We start from the raw sequence: 17711 nt of genomic DNA, 5'->3' as shown, positions 1-17711 counted from the left end.
CCAACATGAAGTTAAGCTACAACAAACTGTAAAAACAAAATATATCACTGAGAGTCATTTTTGTCTATTTCATCCTTTTTCCAGTGGACATTTTTCTGGCTTTTGTTTAGAGTGTGATGCATTAATAATTTGTATTCAAGTGTATTCATGACGGTTCCGACATCAAAGACGTGTAGTCCTCATTTTAAAAATTCATGCAATAAGGAAACAAAAAAGGAGTTTGGGAGCAACATGGTGCTGGTAAGATGCAGAAGTTTGAAAATGAAAAAATGCATAAATACATCGAGACACAAAAGGAGCAGACTTAGATGCAACTTTAAATAATAATGACGCTGTGAAGTAAATCTCCAAATAAAGCCTTTTTGGTGGCATTTGCATTTTTAGTGACAATGCCGATACTACCTTCCTTAACACCACTCATGATTACAGTGCAACAATTAGAGTAAAAACATTAATATACTAGGATGTAACTGTGTTAAGTTGTTGTTGCACAGGCTTTTGGGGCAATTTTAACCTTTTACACCAAATCATTTTTAACCTTATGTGATTACAAAGTAAGAAATATGTCCAAAAATCTCTGAGACCAGTAAATGATAGCGCTAACATGGCCACAATGACAAGATATAGACAAAACTCAATTTCCAGTAAAACAACTGGATTTTTGCAGATGATGTTACAGTTTCCATAAGCCTGCCCTCTGTTTCTACTGGCAAATCTTCATATTTCTATTCAGTAAATTAAAGTTGTTTCAATTTTCTAATTTCACTCTCTGCAAGAAAGGAATGACTAATGCTTAAAATATTGGAATATTCCTTTAACAGACTGCACTCTGCATAGGTTCATACACACCTGTGCCCATGTATAAAACATGGTATGTCTGTCCGTCCAAGCCTTGGACCATTTGTACGGCCATGTGGGTGTAGTCTGTGGTCCTCCTGAACAGAAGTGGACGCCCGTCTGAAGGTTGGACCTGCTGGGACATCAGGGGATGCCTCCTGACAAAGTCCAGTACATCATCAGGCAGGGAGGTGGATACGTTTATGCCCCTGGCCCTCAGAGCGTCAGTTATACACTGCAGGAGAAGAAGTCAGAGAGAGCGATGAGAGAAGGAGATGATAAGCAAGTTACATGAAAGGATGTGGGCTGCAGGGGCAAGAGAGACATTTTTGGATCGTTTGTAATAAAGTTGTCTGGAAATAGAGACGGAAAGTGGAAGCAAGCGAGAATGTCACAAGGCTTAGTGAGATGGTCTGCAGGGAAACTTAAGCCTGTGAAGCCTGTGGAAGACTGAGTGTGAGAAATGCAACTTTTCACTAGGGGCAAAGAGAAGCATGTATGGTTTCAGCAAACAACTTGTGCTGACATGCAGGCGACTCAGCTATCTCTGCACCTGACTAAGGGAACATCTCGCATTCTTTTTGTCCTTTTTATATGACTTCAGCCGGCTCCTCTAAGAGGCTTTCACGCTCTGATGCTAAAAGCCCTTGACCGTCTCTCCTTTCCTTTTTAAAATGACGTTAAAATTAAGTCCTACAAAGTGTTGAAGTGACACTACAGTGGATAACGCCTGCTCCTGCTAACGATGCCACATCCACGGCTGCCACACTAAGCCATTGTCGCCAAAGCTACAGGCCGGCGTTAATCGCCATGGAAATGGGTTTCAGTGACATAAGCTGGTTGTGTTTCGAGTCTCATTCTTCAGGCTGACACTCGTCCTATCTATCGTTTTCCCTCCATCTTTTCCTCGGTCTTCCTTCTTAATGTATTTTTACTTTGGATCACTTTAGTTTTCTCTGTTGGGATTTTATGCAGATTTTTCCTGTGTATTATTGGAGAGAAGAGTAGGGAGACATTTTTTATGAGAGAGCAGCAGGAGTGTTTACCATTCCAGGTCTTGGGTCAGGGATTCTTCCAGTGTATTCCTTCCACTTCGAGTCGGAGTCCTGCGTCTCCATGTACGGTCCTTGAAAAGCCTCCTGGACTTCAGACAGAGAATACCGACACACTGCTGACGCCTTTACATTTTTCCTTCAGACAGAAACGCACACAAACACACGGAGTTAGAAAAAGACCAGAGACAGGCCTCAAACAATAACAGCAGTAAACCTGGTGTTGTCATAGGGACTGCAGCACAAGTGCACCAGATCAATGGCTCACCTCACTGAGAAGAAGAGACAAATGAAGGGAGCGCATGAGAGCTGTCAAAGATCATATAAGGATAATAAAAGCTCGTACAACTCTGAGAGGATAAGAATGTAAGTGAAGAGGAGAAACTACAAACTGCTTTCAGAGAGCTGTAGTAGTGGTAGAAGTCAGGCAGAGGAGACAGCAGAGCAAAAATGTCAAAGAAACACACTCAGTATGTTTACATTCACAGTTAAGCTGAGATAGTTATTTTCAGAAAGGAGGGAAAATTGATTTGAGGTGCAAGAATCTTCAAGAACCTATTGAGGAACGTGGTGCTTTTTTGACTGCAGGAACCAGGGTCTAAATTTTGTTCTAGGGTAAAAAAAAACCTACCCCTTAAAAAGTCACTATTCAGAGGGTAGTACTTTCCAAAGACAGAGGGAATACTGGGGGTTTTAACTGCATAAAGGATGTTTAAAATGCATTGTGTTACAGTACAAAAAGGAACTGTTGGCCTGATTGACCTCATCTGAATATATGATTTTGCTGGTGATTTGTGACAGGACCTTTCACATGTTGTAATGTGTTTGGTGGGATCCTCTTAAAAGCCCTTGAGTGATCGTTTGTCCCACCCTATCGTTTCATTTGTACATGTATACCTTTGTCTTATTTTAATCTTCTTTCTTTAGCACAAGTAAAACAACTAAAGGGATGCACTTTAGTACTTCACATTGCTGATTAGTAACTAGGTCAATGGCTCTCAGGTGATCATGCAGATCATTAGCATTCAAAGTCAACACAGGCTACATTTCTCTCTGGCCCCAGTCAGTTTTAGAGCTGAAGAAGCCTTTCAGAACCTTTACCAAGTTCAGTTGCCTTGTTTGAATCAAGTTTTGGTAACCTTGACCCAGATGACTGAAAACCTACACAGACAGACCATAATGATACATAATACACTATAGAGACTGTTTGTCCCCAGTAGGGATGGAGATTGTTATTTTTACTGACAATGACACCCTTATTATTCATCCTTATTGATCTGAGTCCTTGTTGATACCACTGTTGATCCTTTTCTGTTTGTTAGACAAAACTATAATATATTTTTAATAGTCATACCAGCTGACTAGAGCTTTAGTTAATAAAAGATGATCATGATTCCATTTGTTATATCTATTTTCTATCGCTGGAATAACAAATTCCTCATCTTCACAACTGTAAATATTTAAGTTTCTTGTCAAAAACATTTTGCATTTTCTTTAATTGGCATTTGAACACAAAAGATTTTTTTTATTGCCTAGTAGTCATTTGATTGAGCTGACCTTGATTGCATCATAACGTAAATGTCTGTTGACCTATTAAGTCAGCTATTTAAGTTTTATTCTGCCAGTTTCACTACTGCCTTCAGCATTGGAATGATATTTTTAGTTATCAGGGCTTGCTACAAAGTTTAGGAGCACTTTCACTGCTGATCTGAGCAGATGAGGATAAAAAAACTGTCCTGTAGCAGCTGAAGTCAGTGTTACGATGACGTGTTAATCCCAGCACAGCTGGAGTCCTTTTTTTTCTCAAGTAGACAGTTAAAATCACTGCATTTAGTTTGAGGCACAGTGGTGATGTGCTTTGGGTGTATGCTCCCCCTACATGAACAGATAAATTTTATAGCATCAGTAATAAGATGGAGTAATGTTATGTCGCAGAACCCAAGAGACACGATATCAGTACTGATGAGCAAAATGTTATGGATTCCTGGGTTTTGAAAAACAAACTGAAGTTTTAAGGAAATCATGTTTTAATCTTCATCCCTAGTCACAATCAAGGTTATAGTTTTGGATTTTTCATTAGTTTTTATTTCTATTTAGCTTTGACTTTTGTTTTAAATTTCAGTTTAGTTTGAATAAGTTTTTCTGCTGGTTTGTTAATTTCATTTTAGTTTATTTTGTAAGCATACAACACCGTTTTAGTGACAATTTTTTTTTGTTTGTTTGGTTTTTTTTTTACTAAAATGATTTTTACATTTCAATTTTAATTATTTAGTTAGTTGTAGTTATCAATAATAACTTTGGTTAAGGATGTTCCTAGGAGTCTATTTCCCCATTCGGCTAAACGCTCATTTAAATTTCGTTTGACTAAAGAGGAGAAAATCCTTAGAAAACAGTCAAATTCCTCACAGGGTCATTGTGTCAGCAGGTGTGATGTGAGCCTGATATACTCTCCATAGCATGGCTAAGATTAGCAGCTAGCTCTGCCAGCCTTCGTTCCTCTTTGCAGATTAATATCGTGTTTTGGTTTGTGGCCCCTTTTTACTTCGGTTGAGTGGTTATATGTGTTCAACCCTCAACAGCTTACATACCACTTTATTTCAATTTACTTCTGAAGAAACTGTCATATCGTGCTGTTCCTACTACACGTTGACTGCTAAGCTGCCACTGGGCTCCTCATGTTTACGTCCGGTGAAGTATTGTGGGAAAGCTCAGACAGGAAGGCAGCGGCCATTAACTGAAGCTACAGCAGCCTTTGGAGGTGGGAGGTTCATTACGTTAATCTCACAATTTAACCGTTCCACCGTGCATCCCTAACTTTGGTCCCTATATCCTTCATTACAATATATTCAAACAAACAAAAAAGTGAATCACAAAAACAGTCAAATTAAAAATAACACTACAATACAACCTTTGGATAGAAAATAAATCTGACAATGGCACACAGCATGTGGATAATTAGATCCTCTGTGTCTACCTCTTTATACAATTAGAAAACAAAAGTAATAGTACAGGATCTGATGTCACATGATTACAGTGATTTAGTTTGTCTTTTGTATCAGGATGCCTGATTCACATAATCATCATGGTACTTTGAAGATAAAGAAAACACAGGAACCCTTTGGTTCATTGAAGCGAAGTTACTGGAACTAAAAGTTCCTGGCACTTTTGGTTGAAAAGCACCTTTAGTCACTGACGTACTGTATGGCAGTCTTAATGACTATAGGCAGCGATTTGCCCACTTTCAGATACAGTAAGTCACCATTCTGTGTTTTCCTTGTCCATAAACTTAAAATATATTTTACCTTCAGTTTAACAAAACTGACTCTTCATCTGTCCTAAATGCATGGTTTCAGCTTTTACACTTGCCACGTTAATACCTCTGCCTTTTCCTCCCGTCTTTCTTCTACATATTTATGCTTCTAGGTCAAAGCCCAGCATGGGGACTGTGAGGCAGAACTGCAAAGCCAGTTGGGACCAGCTGAGGTGTGTACCTACATCAGTGGTGTCTGAACTGTGGCCCGGGGGCCAAATGTGGCCCGCAGTCCACTTTTTAACGATCCACAGCACATTCTTAGAATAAAATGAAATATAGCCCACATTAGAACATGAAGCTGGACTATATTGTACTTCTTAGTTTCAGCACAAGGTGGTGCTACCATGGTTATTATATAAACAAACATTTTGACAAGAACAATTTATTGATGTGTTTTTTGTGACTAAATTGAGACAACACTGCAAATGATTAACATATTTGCAACCAAAATAATAAAATGCTGCTTTATAATGCTCTTACTGATTGCCAGTGGTAGCCAGGGCCCACAGGGCCTCCCCAAAATTCTTAAAATGATAGAATTTTTTGCCTTGTCAGCTATTAAAGGGATATTTCGGGATTTTTGAAGTTGGGTTGCCATGCGGCCCTTCCGGTCGGGGTCTTTTTTTTTTAATTTATCTTCAGAAAGTAGAAGAAGGTCCCCAAAACACCGGCGTTTAGTAAGGCAGGGGCTATTGGATGGAGTGTGGTGCAGACTGCAGGCGTCTGTGAGCCGCTATCCTCTGATTCAGTGATGTCCTGAAGAAGTGTCACAATTAAGTCCCACTCATGACAACAGTAGCTCTCCGAGTGGGTTGGCATGGGTTCGCATTTTTCTCACCTACACCACCAGGTAACTCGGGATCGCTCCTGCTCTTAACTTTAAAATGAAGTTTCTCTAGTCTCTCCTTGTGCCTGACACAGAGGGGTTTTTTGGGGGAGAAATGAAGTGCTTTTAGTGGACCAATAGGGAACCAAACTTTCTAATAACATGGAAACTGAGATGTCCCTGAACTACCAAGGCTGAAGTCTTAAAGATTAAAACTTCAGCTTCTTTTAATCCCATCTAAATCTCCATTTTTAATCAATACCCTCTCCTCAAACTGCTGTCAAAGTCATGCACCCAACTTCTCTTTTCATATCATTTGGGTATAAAAAGTTATCCTTTCTTTTATCTCGACCCTTCCTGTCTCCTTTGGCTGTCTCAACTTATCGATCGTCTCCTTTCATCTTTTCACCACTCATTTACATTTGCATCCTCATGAGGCTGATATCTTGACACGTTTACACTCACCACTCCAGGCCAAAGATGCCATAGAAAAGCGTTTCCTGCGGCGTGTGCCTGGGCATGATGAACACGCTCCGCAGCACGTTGAAGTGGAAGTCATACTCTGGCAGAGAACACGTAAGCCTGGTTTTGAGGAAAGACGACCAGCGTTTCTGGAGAGTAAATTGGCCCCCTCGGTCCCCCTGAGGCAGAGAAAGGTGGAGGAGAAGGACAAACAGAGCAAGAGGAGAGAGCAGAGAGGGTCAAATGAGGTAAGACCTGGAAGAGGGTAATATGAGGTAAGAGCTGGATGAGTGACAAAACAAACTAAATGCTTGGCTTAAGGTGGCACACATAAGGATGTCAGCCTCCTAAAGAGAGCAACAGATGGCCAGGAGAAGCAATAACGATAGCTCTATTAAAGAAATGGAGTCCCATAGGTCCCAACTGTAATGAAAAGGTTTGTGTAGGAGTGTTTGGGTCTGGAGGCGAAAATTTTCTTGACAAGAATCCAATGAAAGTCAGAATCAAGGTCACTTTTTTCAATTTCACACATGCTCTACTGTAAACATTCAGAAACTTTCAGATGGCTTGCTACTAAATCTTCCTGAGTTGCTCTCACTCACTGCAGATTTTCTATGTATTACATCAGGAAGATTCATCTTGCAATACCTCAATGTAAACAGCTACTGACGTCACATATGGAAATTTATACAGTGGTCTTGGTGAATACTTGATTCTGATTGGCTCTGGAAATTCCACTGGTGTCCATTAACTTCTGATATATGGACACCTTTCGAACTTCTCGAGTAGTCCCGGTCAAAAAACTTTTCACTGTTCCAAATTAATGCGCAGCAGCCATTAGCCGTTACTCCACTAGGAGTAACTATAGCAACCTGAGACAGTCATATTTTCTGAGCAGGGGGTATAGTGCTGCCAGCCTAAGAAGCCTGTGGACTGGTATCAACCATCACTTAACTGACATAAATAAAATGACAGACTCCAGGTTTAAGGCCTGTAACCTAAGACGGTCTTATCTTTTATATCTGACGTTGTTGACATAAACAAGAATATGTATATATGCTCTCAATTGTAATGAGAGGTTCTGTTCTGTGTTTACTTATGTAAATGAGCAGCAACAGTAGCCAGTGATGTGCGCTGGATATATGTGACAAAATGCGCATTTGCTGTGTGTCTACTGACGTGTGTCAATAAAGTTTTCTCCCTCTCAGAGAGGGAGCGTGAGATCCAGTTCGAGCAAAGCTGATGCCCCACTGTGTGATTATTCCTCCGTTAATAATTTGGTCTAGTACTGGATATGCACGTTAGAAACGCTGGGCAAACTGACTCTGCTAACAGATGTATGTCTTCTTTCCAGACTCACCTTAACACTGAGAGGTGAGTGTTGCAAAAAACTCACTTCCCTCCTGTTTTAACTGCTATAAACTATTGTCAGAAGATTCAAATGACACAAACAAAAGAAAAGAAGACATTATTTCTTTGTAAAGCCAAAGGAAACGCTTCTGATAAACCGACATGATAATATCTGATAAATATTGACGTGTCTGACGGACAATCAGCACCTGCAGGGTGTGGACAGTTCTGTTTGACATCTGTGACCTCGTAGTGCAGAAGGAGGAATTATTCTGTTTATTCAAACTGCTGGTCCGCTAAAACTAAGCTTTCTATCAGATGACTGTTCATGTTAACTTACAGGTCTATAGTGTGATCACAGATGACTCTCAGTCTCACTTGTCTTCGTGTCTTTTCATTGATAAATCCGTTCAGAAAGTGCGCTGAGCGGACAATTTTTTTTGTTCCATTGTGACTTGGTATCTATGGCCTGCCTATTTACTGGAGTAGTGAATAATATTTACATTCTTTAAGAACGTAATGGGATTGGAATGGCTATTCCAGTTATTAGTCGAGCCCTCATGCATTGCAAGGGGAAAGAAATTGTTGTTTTAGTAAAACTTTACTATTGATCACAACACGTATAAAATTGTAAATTAGTAGTTGTATTAATTATTTTTGTTGGCAAGTGACCATGGTATAAGCTGGTTAATGCCCTTCGAGGTGTCCAGTTATCACGGATTAATGGACTTCGCGGAGGCAACTGTCCGATGCGCAGCGGAGGATGGTTCACACCTCCGCGTCGCCCATTAATCCCCGATAACTGGACACCTTGTCGGGCATTAACCCTTACATAGTGTCTTCCTATATTGTTGTGAAAGAGTATACCACTACCTCTTGAAACTGTTTCAACATGTAAGGGGGCACAAGAAAACAGATATAGGAGTGAAAGTTAGAAAAGGGATTGAGCTATAGAATACACAGGAACCAGGTGATGTCTCGCTATTTGCAGACCCCAACTGACATTAACCTGTGCATGAGAAGCTTTGAGAGCTTAACAAAACTAATTTGCTGACCAGTGAAAAAAAGCAGTTAGCAGGGTACAGGCTGTGCTCCTTCCTAGTAGCAATCAAGAGGTCGAAGGTTAAAGATAAACAAACAAACAAAACAAACAAACAAAAAAAAAAACACTGAAACACCAGCCAGTAATTGTTGGGGCGCAACAAAGAAGAATAATTTTTAAAAAAATGCAGAACTTTCTGAGAAAATATTGACAAATATTGTGTTAGCTGTTAGAAACTACAAAAATATACAAGATGTTAGCTAACCTGGGCACAGAGTCAGACTATAACACAACAGCTGGGCAGGTGGGGCAACAATGAAGAAGCTGTGGAGGTTTATGTAAGACAGACTTCTTCATGACATTCATGAATATGTCAGCAGTTACTGATGAATCATTTAAAATGCAGTGATGCATTTTCGTACATAAAGGGAGCATAAATGAGCCTTTATTCTTCTGTATTACTGCTTTATTTATCATGAGTGGCGTTTGCTTTCTCTACTTAATCTCAATGTTAATCGCCCACCACTGTGCAGTTTTTTCTTTCATAACTTTGATACAATTTGCTACTTGTGAATGTAAAAATAACAGCCATTATATAGTTTTGAAGCATGTGTTATAGAAATTTAGACAAACCTAATTCACAGCATAAAAAAACAAAGTGGAAATAGACACGCTGGCTAGCAGAAAAGCAGTATGAATCAGTATCATTACATGAACAGCTGTTGTTGGATATAAACACCATCTCCCTTGCTCCACAAGCTCTCAGTAAGCATTTGCCTCACATCAGCTCACCCCTACTTTGGCTCACCCAAACTTACTGCAGAAATTTTACAAGGGTGTTGGCGGAATAGTAGAGCTAGGTGAAGAAGGGGTGAAAAATTTGGCTGTTTGTGCTCACACGTGCAGCTCATTTTAAGAAGTTTTGTGCATGTGTAAAAGGAAAAATGAAATCATTTAACTGGCATCATGTTGCCCTTGATTTTCCAAATCTGTTTAGCCAGCAGCAAATCACCAGAGTCACACATGCAACCGCCATGCATTTCTCTTAAGGCAAAAAGAACTTTTATGTTACCAGGCATTCAAGGAGAAATCTCTTAAGCATTTAAAGTCCTCCAAGGAGAGAACAACATGGCTATTAGACTGTGAAACTGAAGCTCAGTAGTTTTAACTCCTTCCTGGGCAGAAGGAAATCTGAATAATTTTCATTTAAGCTATCAGACAACATTTAACAGCCTGTCTCTCCCCTGCAGTCATCCATCCGTCTCACTCGGAGCCGCACTGACTCTGCTACACATTCATCAGTCTGCTCATCTAATCACACCAGGACCTTGTTACAAATGCATTCCCCATCCAGCCCGTCATCTATTATAGCAAACTCAGCTATCATCAACAGAGACTTCACTCAAGCCGAGCTGATGCAAAACCTGCAAATCAGATTCTGTATCTTTTTTATTTCTTCTTTTCAAATCTGCACTCACCTTACAAACCCGCGCCACGCGTGCCACCCTGCTGTGGCTGTAGGTTGTAGTCTGTTCCTGGCTCTTTTCAGTGAAGAAGAAGTAGATTTTATCATCATCACCGGCGCTGCTCTCTGAACTTTCCTTCACCAACGCAGAGCCAACAAATTCCGCCTCTGTATGAGAGAGAAAAAATACTCTGACTCAAGCTGTTACTTTTTCTACAAAAATGAATCAACAAAATCATTTCATCCCTTGTATAAAGTAATCAGCACATGACAGTATTTACAACCACAGAGTGCTATTTAGGTGAGTAGGCCACAGTGTGTAGTTTCTGCACTTTCCACCTGGGAAGTCTCTTTAGAACCATAGAAAGTGAGAAAAATGAAGATACTGATCTCTAACAGAGCAGTTTCCTTGTAAAATGAGGACAAAGATAGGACAATCCAATACTATCACAGTAAACACAAATGGTTAAGAGACTTAGTAAAACTTGGTCATTTTAATACTCTAAATATATTCAAAACCTATTTCTAGAGTTATTTTTCTGTGTTTACCACCTTACTGTTGCTTACATTGCCTAATTAGTGCTGAATACATCACAAAGTGCAGTTGAAGCTAATGGTAATTATTTGTTTTTTGTTGTTATCATAAAGCTCTGCATATAAAACTAAGCTGTAATGAATGACTAGGGAATAAGTGAAGTAATTGCTTCTGCAGTTATGTGATTTCATACATCATGCTGGCAATATGAGAGGAAAAGAGGCAGCACAAATGCCAGCAACACTGCCAATAACACACTAATATACACGCACAAGCATAGTCCTGCTGCCCTGCCAGCTCCCATATTTATAGCGGTTGATTTGCCTCTGGGCTGCATGGTGGTGAAGTGGTTAGTGCTGTTGCCTCACAGTAAGAAAGATAAAATCCCTGGTCAGATTGAGCCTTTATTTGTGGAGTTTGCATGTTCTCCCTGTGCATGTGTGGGTTCTCTCTGGATGCTTCCTCCCACAGTCCAAAAACATACTCCTAAGTTTAACTGGTAGCTCCAAATTGCCTGTAGGTGTTAGTGTGACTGCTTGTTTGTCTCTAAATGTCAGCCCAAGGATTGCATGGTGACCTGTCAAGGGTGTACCCCAGCTAGAGACAGCTGGAATTGTCTCCAATCCCAAACAGTGTAAGTGGTATAGGTAATGAAAATATGGATGATTCACCTCTGATACCACTGCTGCTGTCTGCTAGATTTAAATCATCATTCTGCCTCTTTCAAACTGAACTGTGAGGTAAAATAACAGATAAATGTACACCTGGTACAGACCGAAACATGGGATTTGGTCATTGCTGGAGAGGTGCCAGTTCCCTCCTTGAGTGCTGCCAAGATGCCCTTCAGCAAAGCACCAAACCCAAAGGCGCTTTTTCATATGCAGCCCTCTCACTCAGACATCTCTCCTTTACTGCATGTCTATAGGATCTTGTTTGTGCATGTTTGTGTATTCTTGGCCAACAGGCTAATCTTATAGTCAACCTGTGGGTGCTGCCGTCTTGAATGGGTGTCAACTGCTGTGGTAACAGACAACTGCTAATAAAGTTACCTTAACAAGAGGATTTTAACTTCAGTTAACTTTTACATAGTGGCAATACATCCTGATTTACCTGGGACTGTGTCCCGTGTCCCATCAAAAATCTTCAAAAGGCTACAATGTCCTGTTTTTGAACAACCCCGTCCCAATTTTAGCCGACCAAAATACCAAAACAATCAACCATGCCTGCTACACTTTCTCTTTGTCTGTATATATGTTAATCAATGCCAGTGCCAAGGCAGTTGCTATTTAGCCAAAAGAAGAACATAACTAATTGACAATGCTCACTCCTAATTTGTTGGTACATGTGTCAATCAGTCTTGAAGTGAAGCTAGAGCTGCCGTGTAACATCAGATAGGCTAGCTGTCATGCTACGATGGTGTCAGTGTCTTCCTTTGAGCTCCAGGAGAGGACAACTTTCTGCAAAAGTTCCAGATAATGACTATGCTGTTTTTGCACTCACTTGAAGTAAATATTATTTTCAGTATAATTTCATATCACCTCGCAAGCATAAACAATGGGTACAAGCTGGAAACAACACTGTTACAGACCACTTCAGAGATGCAAGTGCGAGTGACACCTAACTTAAACAGGCTGCTTAAGGCCTCTTTGCAAAGAATCTCAAATTATATAGCTATACAGTAGGGACTAGTTAAAAATTCTTTAAAACTGTTATTTCAGCTGTAGACCACACATTTTTTGTGTTTTTACGTTTCGATTTTATTTGGCCACAGTGTAATTCTATGCCCACCTTGTTTTTGTAGAACAACAATTATAAAAGTAGTTATATAAATAACATTTTTAAAAAGCTGATAAGCCTGAAGAATAAATTACAGTGAATCACCAAACTCTTTGGTAATTAAATATGTCGTAATACACCAACACAATCCTTTTGAATTGTTTCCTGGTGTTATTCAATATTATAAAACTGTGAGATGCTATTTCATCTGCTGAGGCACCTTCCATGGTGTTAAAAAGTGTGCTGATGAAAAATGACATTGTACCATGAGCTCATACATGTGAGTTTGCAATAAAATGTAAGTGTTCCAGTATACATACATATTTTTAACCTAGGTTTATTTCATAGAAGAGAAGGTAATGGGTAAACTTCATTACATCTATTTTAGAGATGGAGAAAGAATTGTGGCTCTCTGCTATATATTAGTGACAAAGTGTTGTGTTATGCAATGTTATTGTACTCTTAATTAGTGTTAAATTTATTTAATCATCACGGACTATGAGCGTGTTTATGACATGTTAATTTATTACATACTTGTTTTGTATTTTTTGCTAAAGCAGCTGGTTTGTCATGATTACTTGCTGCTCTAACTTAATTATGCTCACTTGAAGACCACTACGTACAAGATTATTTTATGAATCGCCAGGAAATTAACAATAAAGTACCATCTATAAATCACTCAGAGGGGCAAAAGTAAGTCCACCATTCTTGATCCTCTTCTGAAGCATATCCCAGTCCTCTGCATGGTAGTGAATCTGTGAAGTATCTGCTCTCATACAGGATGATTCTTCATGAAGTAAAAGCTTGTGCATGGTGCATTTTATGTTTTATTTCCAGACTTAAGGTTTACCATGAATGTTAGAGCAGCTAGGAACTTGACAGGTTGTTCACCATGCCCTTTGAAATTATCAAAAATGAAGTCAAATAGAATGACATGTTAAATAAATTAAAAAAAATTGTTCATTTTCATTCAGTCTGCTCTTATTCAAAAAAGCCAATGTTATGGGGAGATCCCACAGCAGTTATGGCGGCTTGTCAACTCTCCAGCTGTGTCTATAAAGCATGTTTAATAATAGAGGGAAAACAATTAAGTATGTCTTCGAGAGTCCCTCCTCTGAAAGGCTGTTTAAGTGGCTACAGTCTTAGCTGCAGTGCCAACTTCAGCTAAAAGTTACTTGAGATATGGATCTTAATCCTGGTGTTAGTGTTCTGACAGCAAGAAGATTTGACCTTTTGGGCCATCCTGCCACAAATGTTAAAAGGCTTTTATCATTTCAGGAGATTTACTCACCATTCAGCCAGCGAGTGGGGGCGTCTTCTGTCTTCAGGTTGGGGAATGGAGAGTTGCGTCGAATATCCGGAAAGCCCCTGAATGAATACTGGGATGCTGTATACATCTGCTGGTCTGCAGAAAGAATAACAGATAATCCGGTTATCCAGTAGTTTAGAAAAAGTCTTGAAATGACTGCAAATAAGAAAAATGCTGAGAGTGTACCAATAATGAGGCCTGTGTAGCCCATTGTTGGGCCGTAGGGGCATTTGTCTTTGCCGTCTTCAGGCTGAGAGGATATCACAAATCTCTCCTCGTTCTATATGGCACAAAAAAAGAAAAATGTTTATGTTGCCTCTGTGCAGGCTAGACTTGCACTTCTACATGTTAAAGTCTATCAGAAGCCTTGGCTGTCATGTAATGTATTCTGCGTTGACATACGATGTATGTGCAGAGCGGTCTGAAGGCATACGTCCCACACATGTACAGATGAGTCGAGTTGAACCTCTGGAGGAAACGAATGTGATTAAAACACTCCGTCTAGAAAAGGGAGAGAAAGAGAGAGAAGATACAACATTCAGGGAATCTCATCTCATAGGAGGGAGCCAAAAAGGAAAAAAGATGAAAAGAAAGGACTGGGGTAGAAAGACCGGCTAAATGCCTACCTTATTGTCTTTTCCCTTGAGCATACACTGAAGTTTTTGCTCTGAGGAAGCCTCCCACTCGATCTAAAATGCACCACGTTACATGCAGTTAGTCAGAGGGAGAGAGTTTGATGGTTTCACATCACTGACTTGCATTAAGCAAAATACCACAGAACTGACAGCAGATGAACTGAGTTATGTCTTTTTTCTTTAATAATTCATGCATAAGGAAAGCTGCCTTCACAGATTTGAGTTTCTGAATAATTTTTAATGGCAGTGTGTTTTTTTAACTCATCTGTAACAAAGACAATCAACCTAACACAGAAGCAGGAGATGGAGAAGTGTTTGTGCATTAGTGTTACACACATAAGCAAATTACACCTAATGACAGACACAACTGCTGTATTAGCGTAATTAGCATAACAGCTTAACGTCAGACTATCAGCAGGTAGCAAACACACACAGCAGCTTGAGAGATGAAAGGGGGTTTAATGTTGAAGGTGCTCAAACGAAGATCCACCTTAATGGAATTATCCTGCAATTCTGTGAGGACCAGTCTCAATCACAGAAACGCTGCTGAAAATGCACTTTATGGAAGCATTACCAGGGAAAGTGGCAGTATGAACATAGATTATCCCATTTATTTCAGTTCTTACATAATTTTTGTCCAAATGATGAATAGATAAGTTGCCATTTTAAATTTAAATTTGTAATCAAAACAGCTTGGAGACAGTGCATATAACTGCCTGATAAGCTAAAAGAAGCATGCCCTTAGACTCTCCCAGATATTAGAGTCATCTTAATCCACTCCTGGGTCCATTACAGGTAAGCAGCATTAAACATTAATGAAACACAGCAACAAAACAGCAGCCTCTTGTTTCCTTATAAGACAGTTTTTGATGCAACATCCAGCATTTCCATAGCAACCATAAACATGTCATGTCACGGCAGCCTTGTCCTGGTGGCCACCATGAAAGGACCATGACAACTAAGGATGCAAAAGATTGGATGGTTGCTGATATCCGATATGCAGGGATTTACAAATTAATTAGGGCTGATACCAATATCCATGTTAAATGTAGTTCAGACTTAAAACTCAAACTCAATTTTCTGCGAAAGCAAAACCCGCTCATGGCTACCGCCTCGTTTTCTTCAAATGATGGTTATCGGTCCATCTATTGTCAGACCAGGCACAAACATTTCATCTTGAAGCTTTGCAAGATGGATTTGCCTGATGACAGAAATGAAATCTGCCCAATCCAGAAGCATTGCAAGGTTAGCTGGCTTTGTTCTGTGGTTAAAGTGGGCAGCCCATGTACAGAGGCTACAGCTCTCTAACAAGCTATTCAAACTCTCTTATCCCTGATTCCAGCTGTATTCACTGTCCTCCTATTTCGAAGAGGCATGATAAGCCAAATAATGATATAAAAAAATGGTCGTAGCATAAAAAAAAGTTTGCTTTTAACTTTAATGCTAAAATTATGACTATAATAACCGTTAAGCCAGGTATATCCACTCTATAATACTAATTAGAATCCAAAAAGCCTCTTAAGCTTGCATTCCCATCGATGGGACCATTTTAGCAAACTAACACTGTGAAGAAATTGCTGTTAAAACCATTAACTTTGTTCTTGAAACAAATATTCCCCCAGTTTCCAAAGGCACGGCCTGAACAGAAACCAGGCCTGGTGGAGGTAGATTGAATGCTAATTTCTGCATTAATTAGAAACTATTTCTGTGTTAACATGCTTCAGTCTAAAAGCTGAATCTAATCAGAGTTATGGAGATAGAAACCAGCTATTTCTTCTCATTAATATGTGGATTTATGCAGCTAGATACTCCTGTGGTGTTACAGCATTATTGTGTAGAAAGTAATGTGAGTACACAAAACAAAAACACACAAGAGGGTAACAGGGGAGTAAACATTTTTGCCTCAAAATGAAAAAGTGCTGCCTGGAAAAAAAAAGTTCCAGCTCTATGCGATGCAAATGAAACTGAGGCAGAGTTAAAGATGCTGCTGCAGAGGCACACGACTCGCAGCAGCACAGAAACAAACAAACAGACTCACAGTGAGAGCCGAGCCAGCAGAGATGTCAGAGGCATTAAGAGCGAATGCAGCCCCTCGAGCCCCCACGTAGAGACGCTCACTGTCAGCCTCCAGCAACATGGTGCTGTAGTTGACTGCAGACGACTGGAAACGCCTGCAGCCCTGGAGACCTGAGAAAGGATAGGAGAGGAAAGGAGAGAATGTGCTGTTAATTAAGGTGTGAACCCCTCATCGATTTTGCTTGTTTTTTTTTAAGTAAACCTGCAAATGGTGTTTTTAAAAAAACATCACAAACAAAGAGCAGCCATTTTTGACTGAGTCAGCAATGTATTATGCGGAATAATATGTTCTTAAATGACGGATAGGTGAAATGTTAGTGATGGTGTATTTTTACTGAAGTATAAGGAAAGCATGGAAGGACAAACTTAACCTTATTTACTTCCTAACATAAAGCCTGATTGCCATTCATAAAGCTGCACACATAACCACCTGAGAACATTTGCTACTATGCTGCTATTGATCACACCCCGTCTCCATGGGAACACCTTTGTTCCACTAAATAACACTTTACATGGTAAAAGGCTCCTTTGTTTGCATTCAAATATTCTGAAATACTCCAGGAATGACTCATATCTATGGTCGCTTGTACAACTCAACATATACAGATGAAGTTGGACAAAATATTAATTTGGCATTATGCTGATGTCCTAAATCACGTTGCTCTTCAAGCATGATGGGAGTGCTTTAAGTGCAAACCAGGAAATACCCTTTAACAGCTTTTCCCCTTCATGAGAAATCAATCCATAAAACAAAAACATTGGTTTACTGTTTGGGAAATCCATCGTATGGAATGCCATTTTTACTGAACAGAGTCCTCTTTACTAAAAAAGAAGGTTTGAAAGCTGGTGGGCTGAGCAGCAGGCCAGATTGAGCAACCTGGAAATACCAAGTCGGACCACTATGGGGGGAGGCAGGATTTCCTGTTGCAGCTAACACTGAGTCGATGGCAAAGAAAACTCATGGTCTATTACAATGAAGCAACACAAATGACTGAGGTACAGCAACAGAAGGGCATTTCCCACTGTATTATGT

At 39.8% G+C, this 17711-nt stretch overlaps 1 protein-coding gene across 4 annotated transcripts in view; it reads right to left on the bottom strand.

The window, feature by feature from the left end:
• Positions 1-17711, bottom strand: part of sema4ga (sema domain, immunoglobulin domain (Ig), transmembrane domain (TM) and short cytoplasmic domain, (semaphorin) 4Ga) — a 54481-nt gene that overhangs the window by 13381 nt on the left and 23389 nt on the right. For 3 of the 4 annotated variants that reach the window (XM_041789950.1, XM_041789951.1, XM_041789949.1), the window contains 9 exons: positions 16641-16789; positions 14594-14656; positions 14370-14468; positions 14154-14247; positions 13950-14063; positions 10361-10515; positions 6494-6669; positions 1884-2028; positions 850-1072 (listed from right to left, as the gene is read on the bottom strand). In XM_041789950.1, coding sequence (XP_041645884.1) covers positions 850-1072; positions 1884-2028; positions 6494-6669; positions 10361-10515; positions 13950-14063; positions 14154-14247; positions 14370-14468; positions 14594-14656; positions 16641-16789 — 1218 coding nt within the window. The remainder of the gene's footprint in view (positions 1-849; positions 1073-1883; positions 2029-6493; positions 6670-10360; positions 10516-13949; positions 14064-14153; positions 14248-14369; positions 14469-14593; positions 14657-16640; positions 16790-17711) is intronic. The other variant, XM_041789952.1, reaches the window with a different exon arrangement.

The sequence above is a fragment of the Cheilinus undulatus genome, linkage group 6 (genome assembly GCF_018320785.1).
Source record: "Cheilinus undulatus linkage group 6, ASM1832078v1, whole genome shotgun sequence".
Taxonomy (NCBI): Eukaryota; Metazoa; Chordata; class Actinopteri; order Labriformes; family Labridae; genus Cheilinus; species Cheilinus undulatus.
The sequence above is the reverse complement of the archived record's forward strand: the minus strand, read 5'-3'. Positions and strand labels throughout refer to the sequence as shown.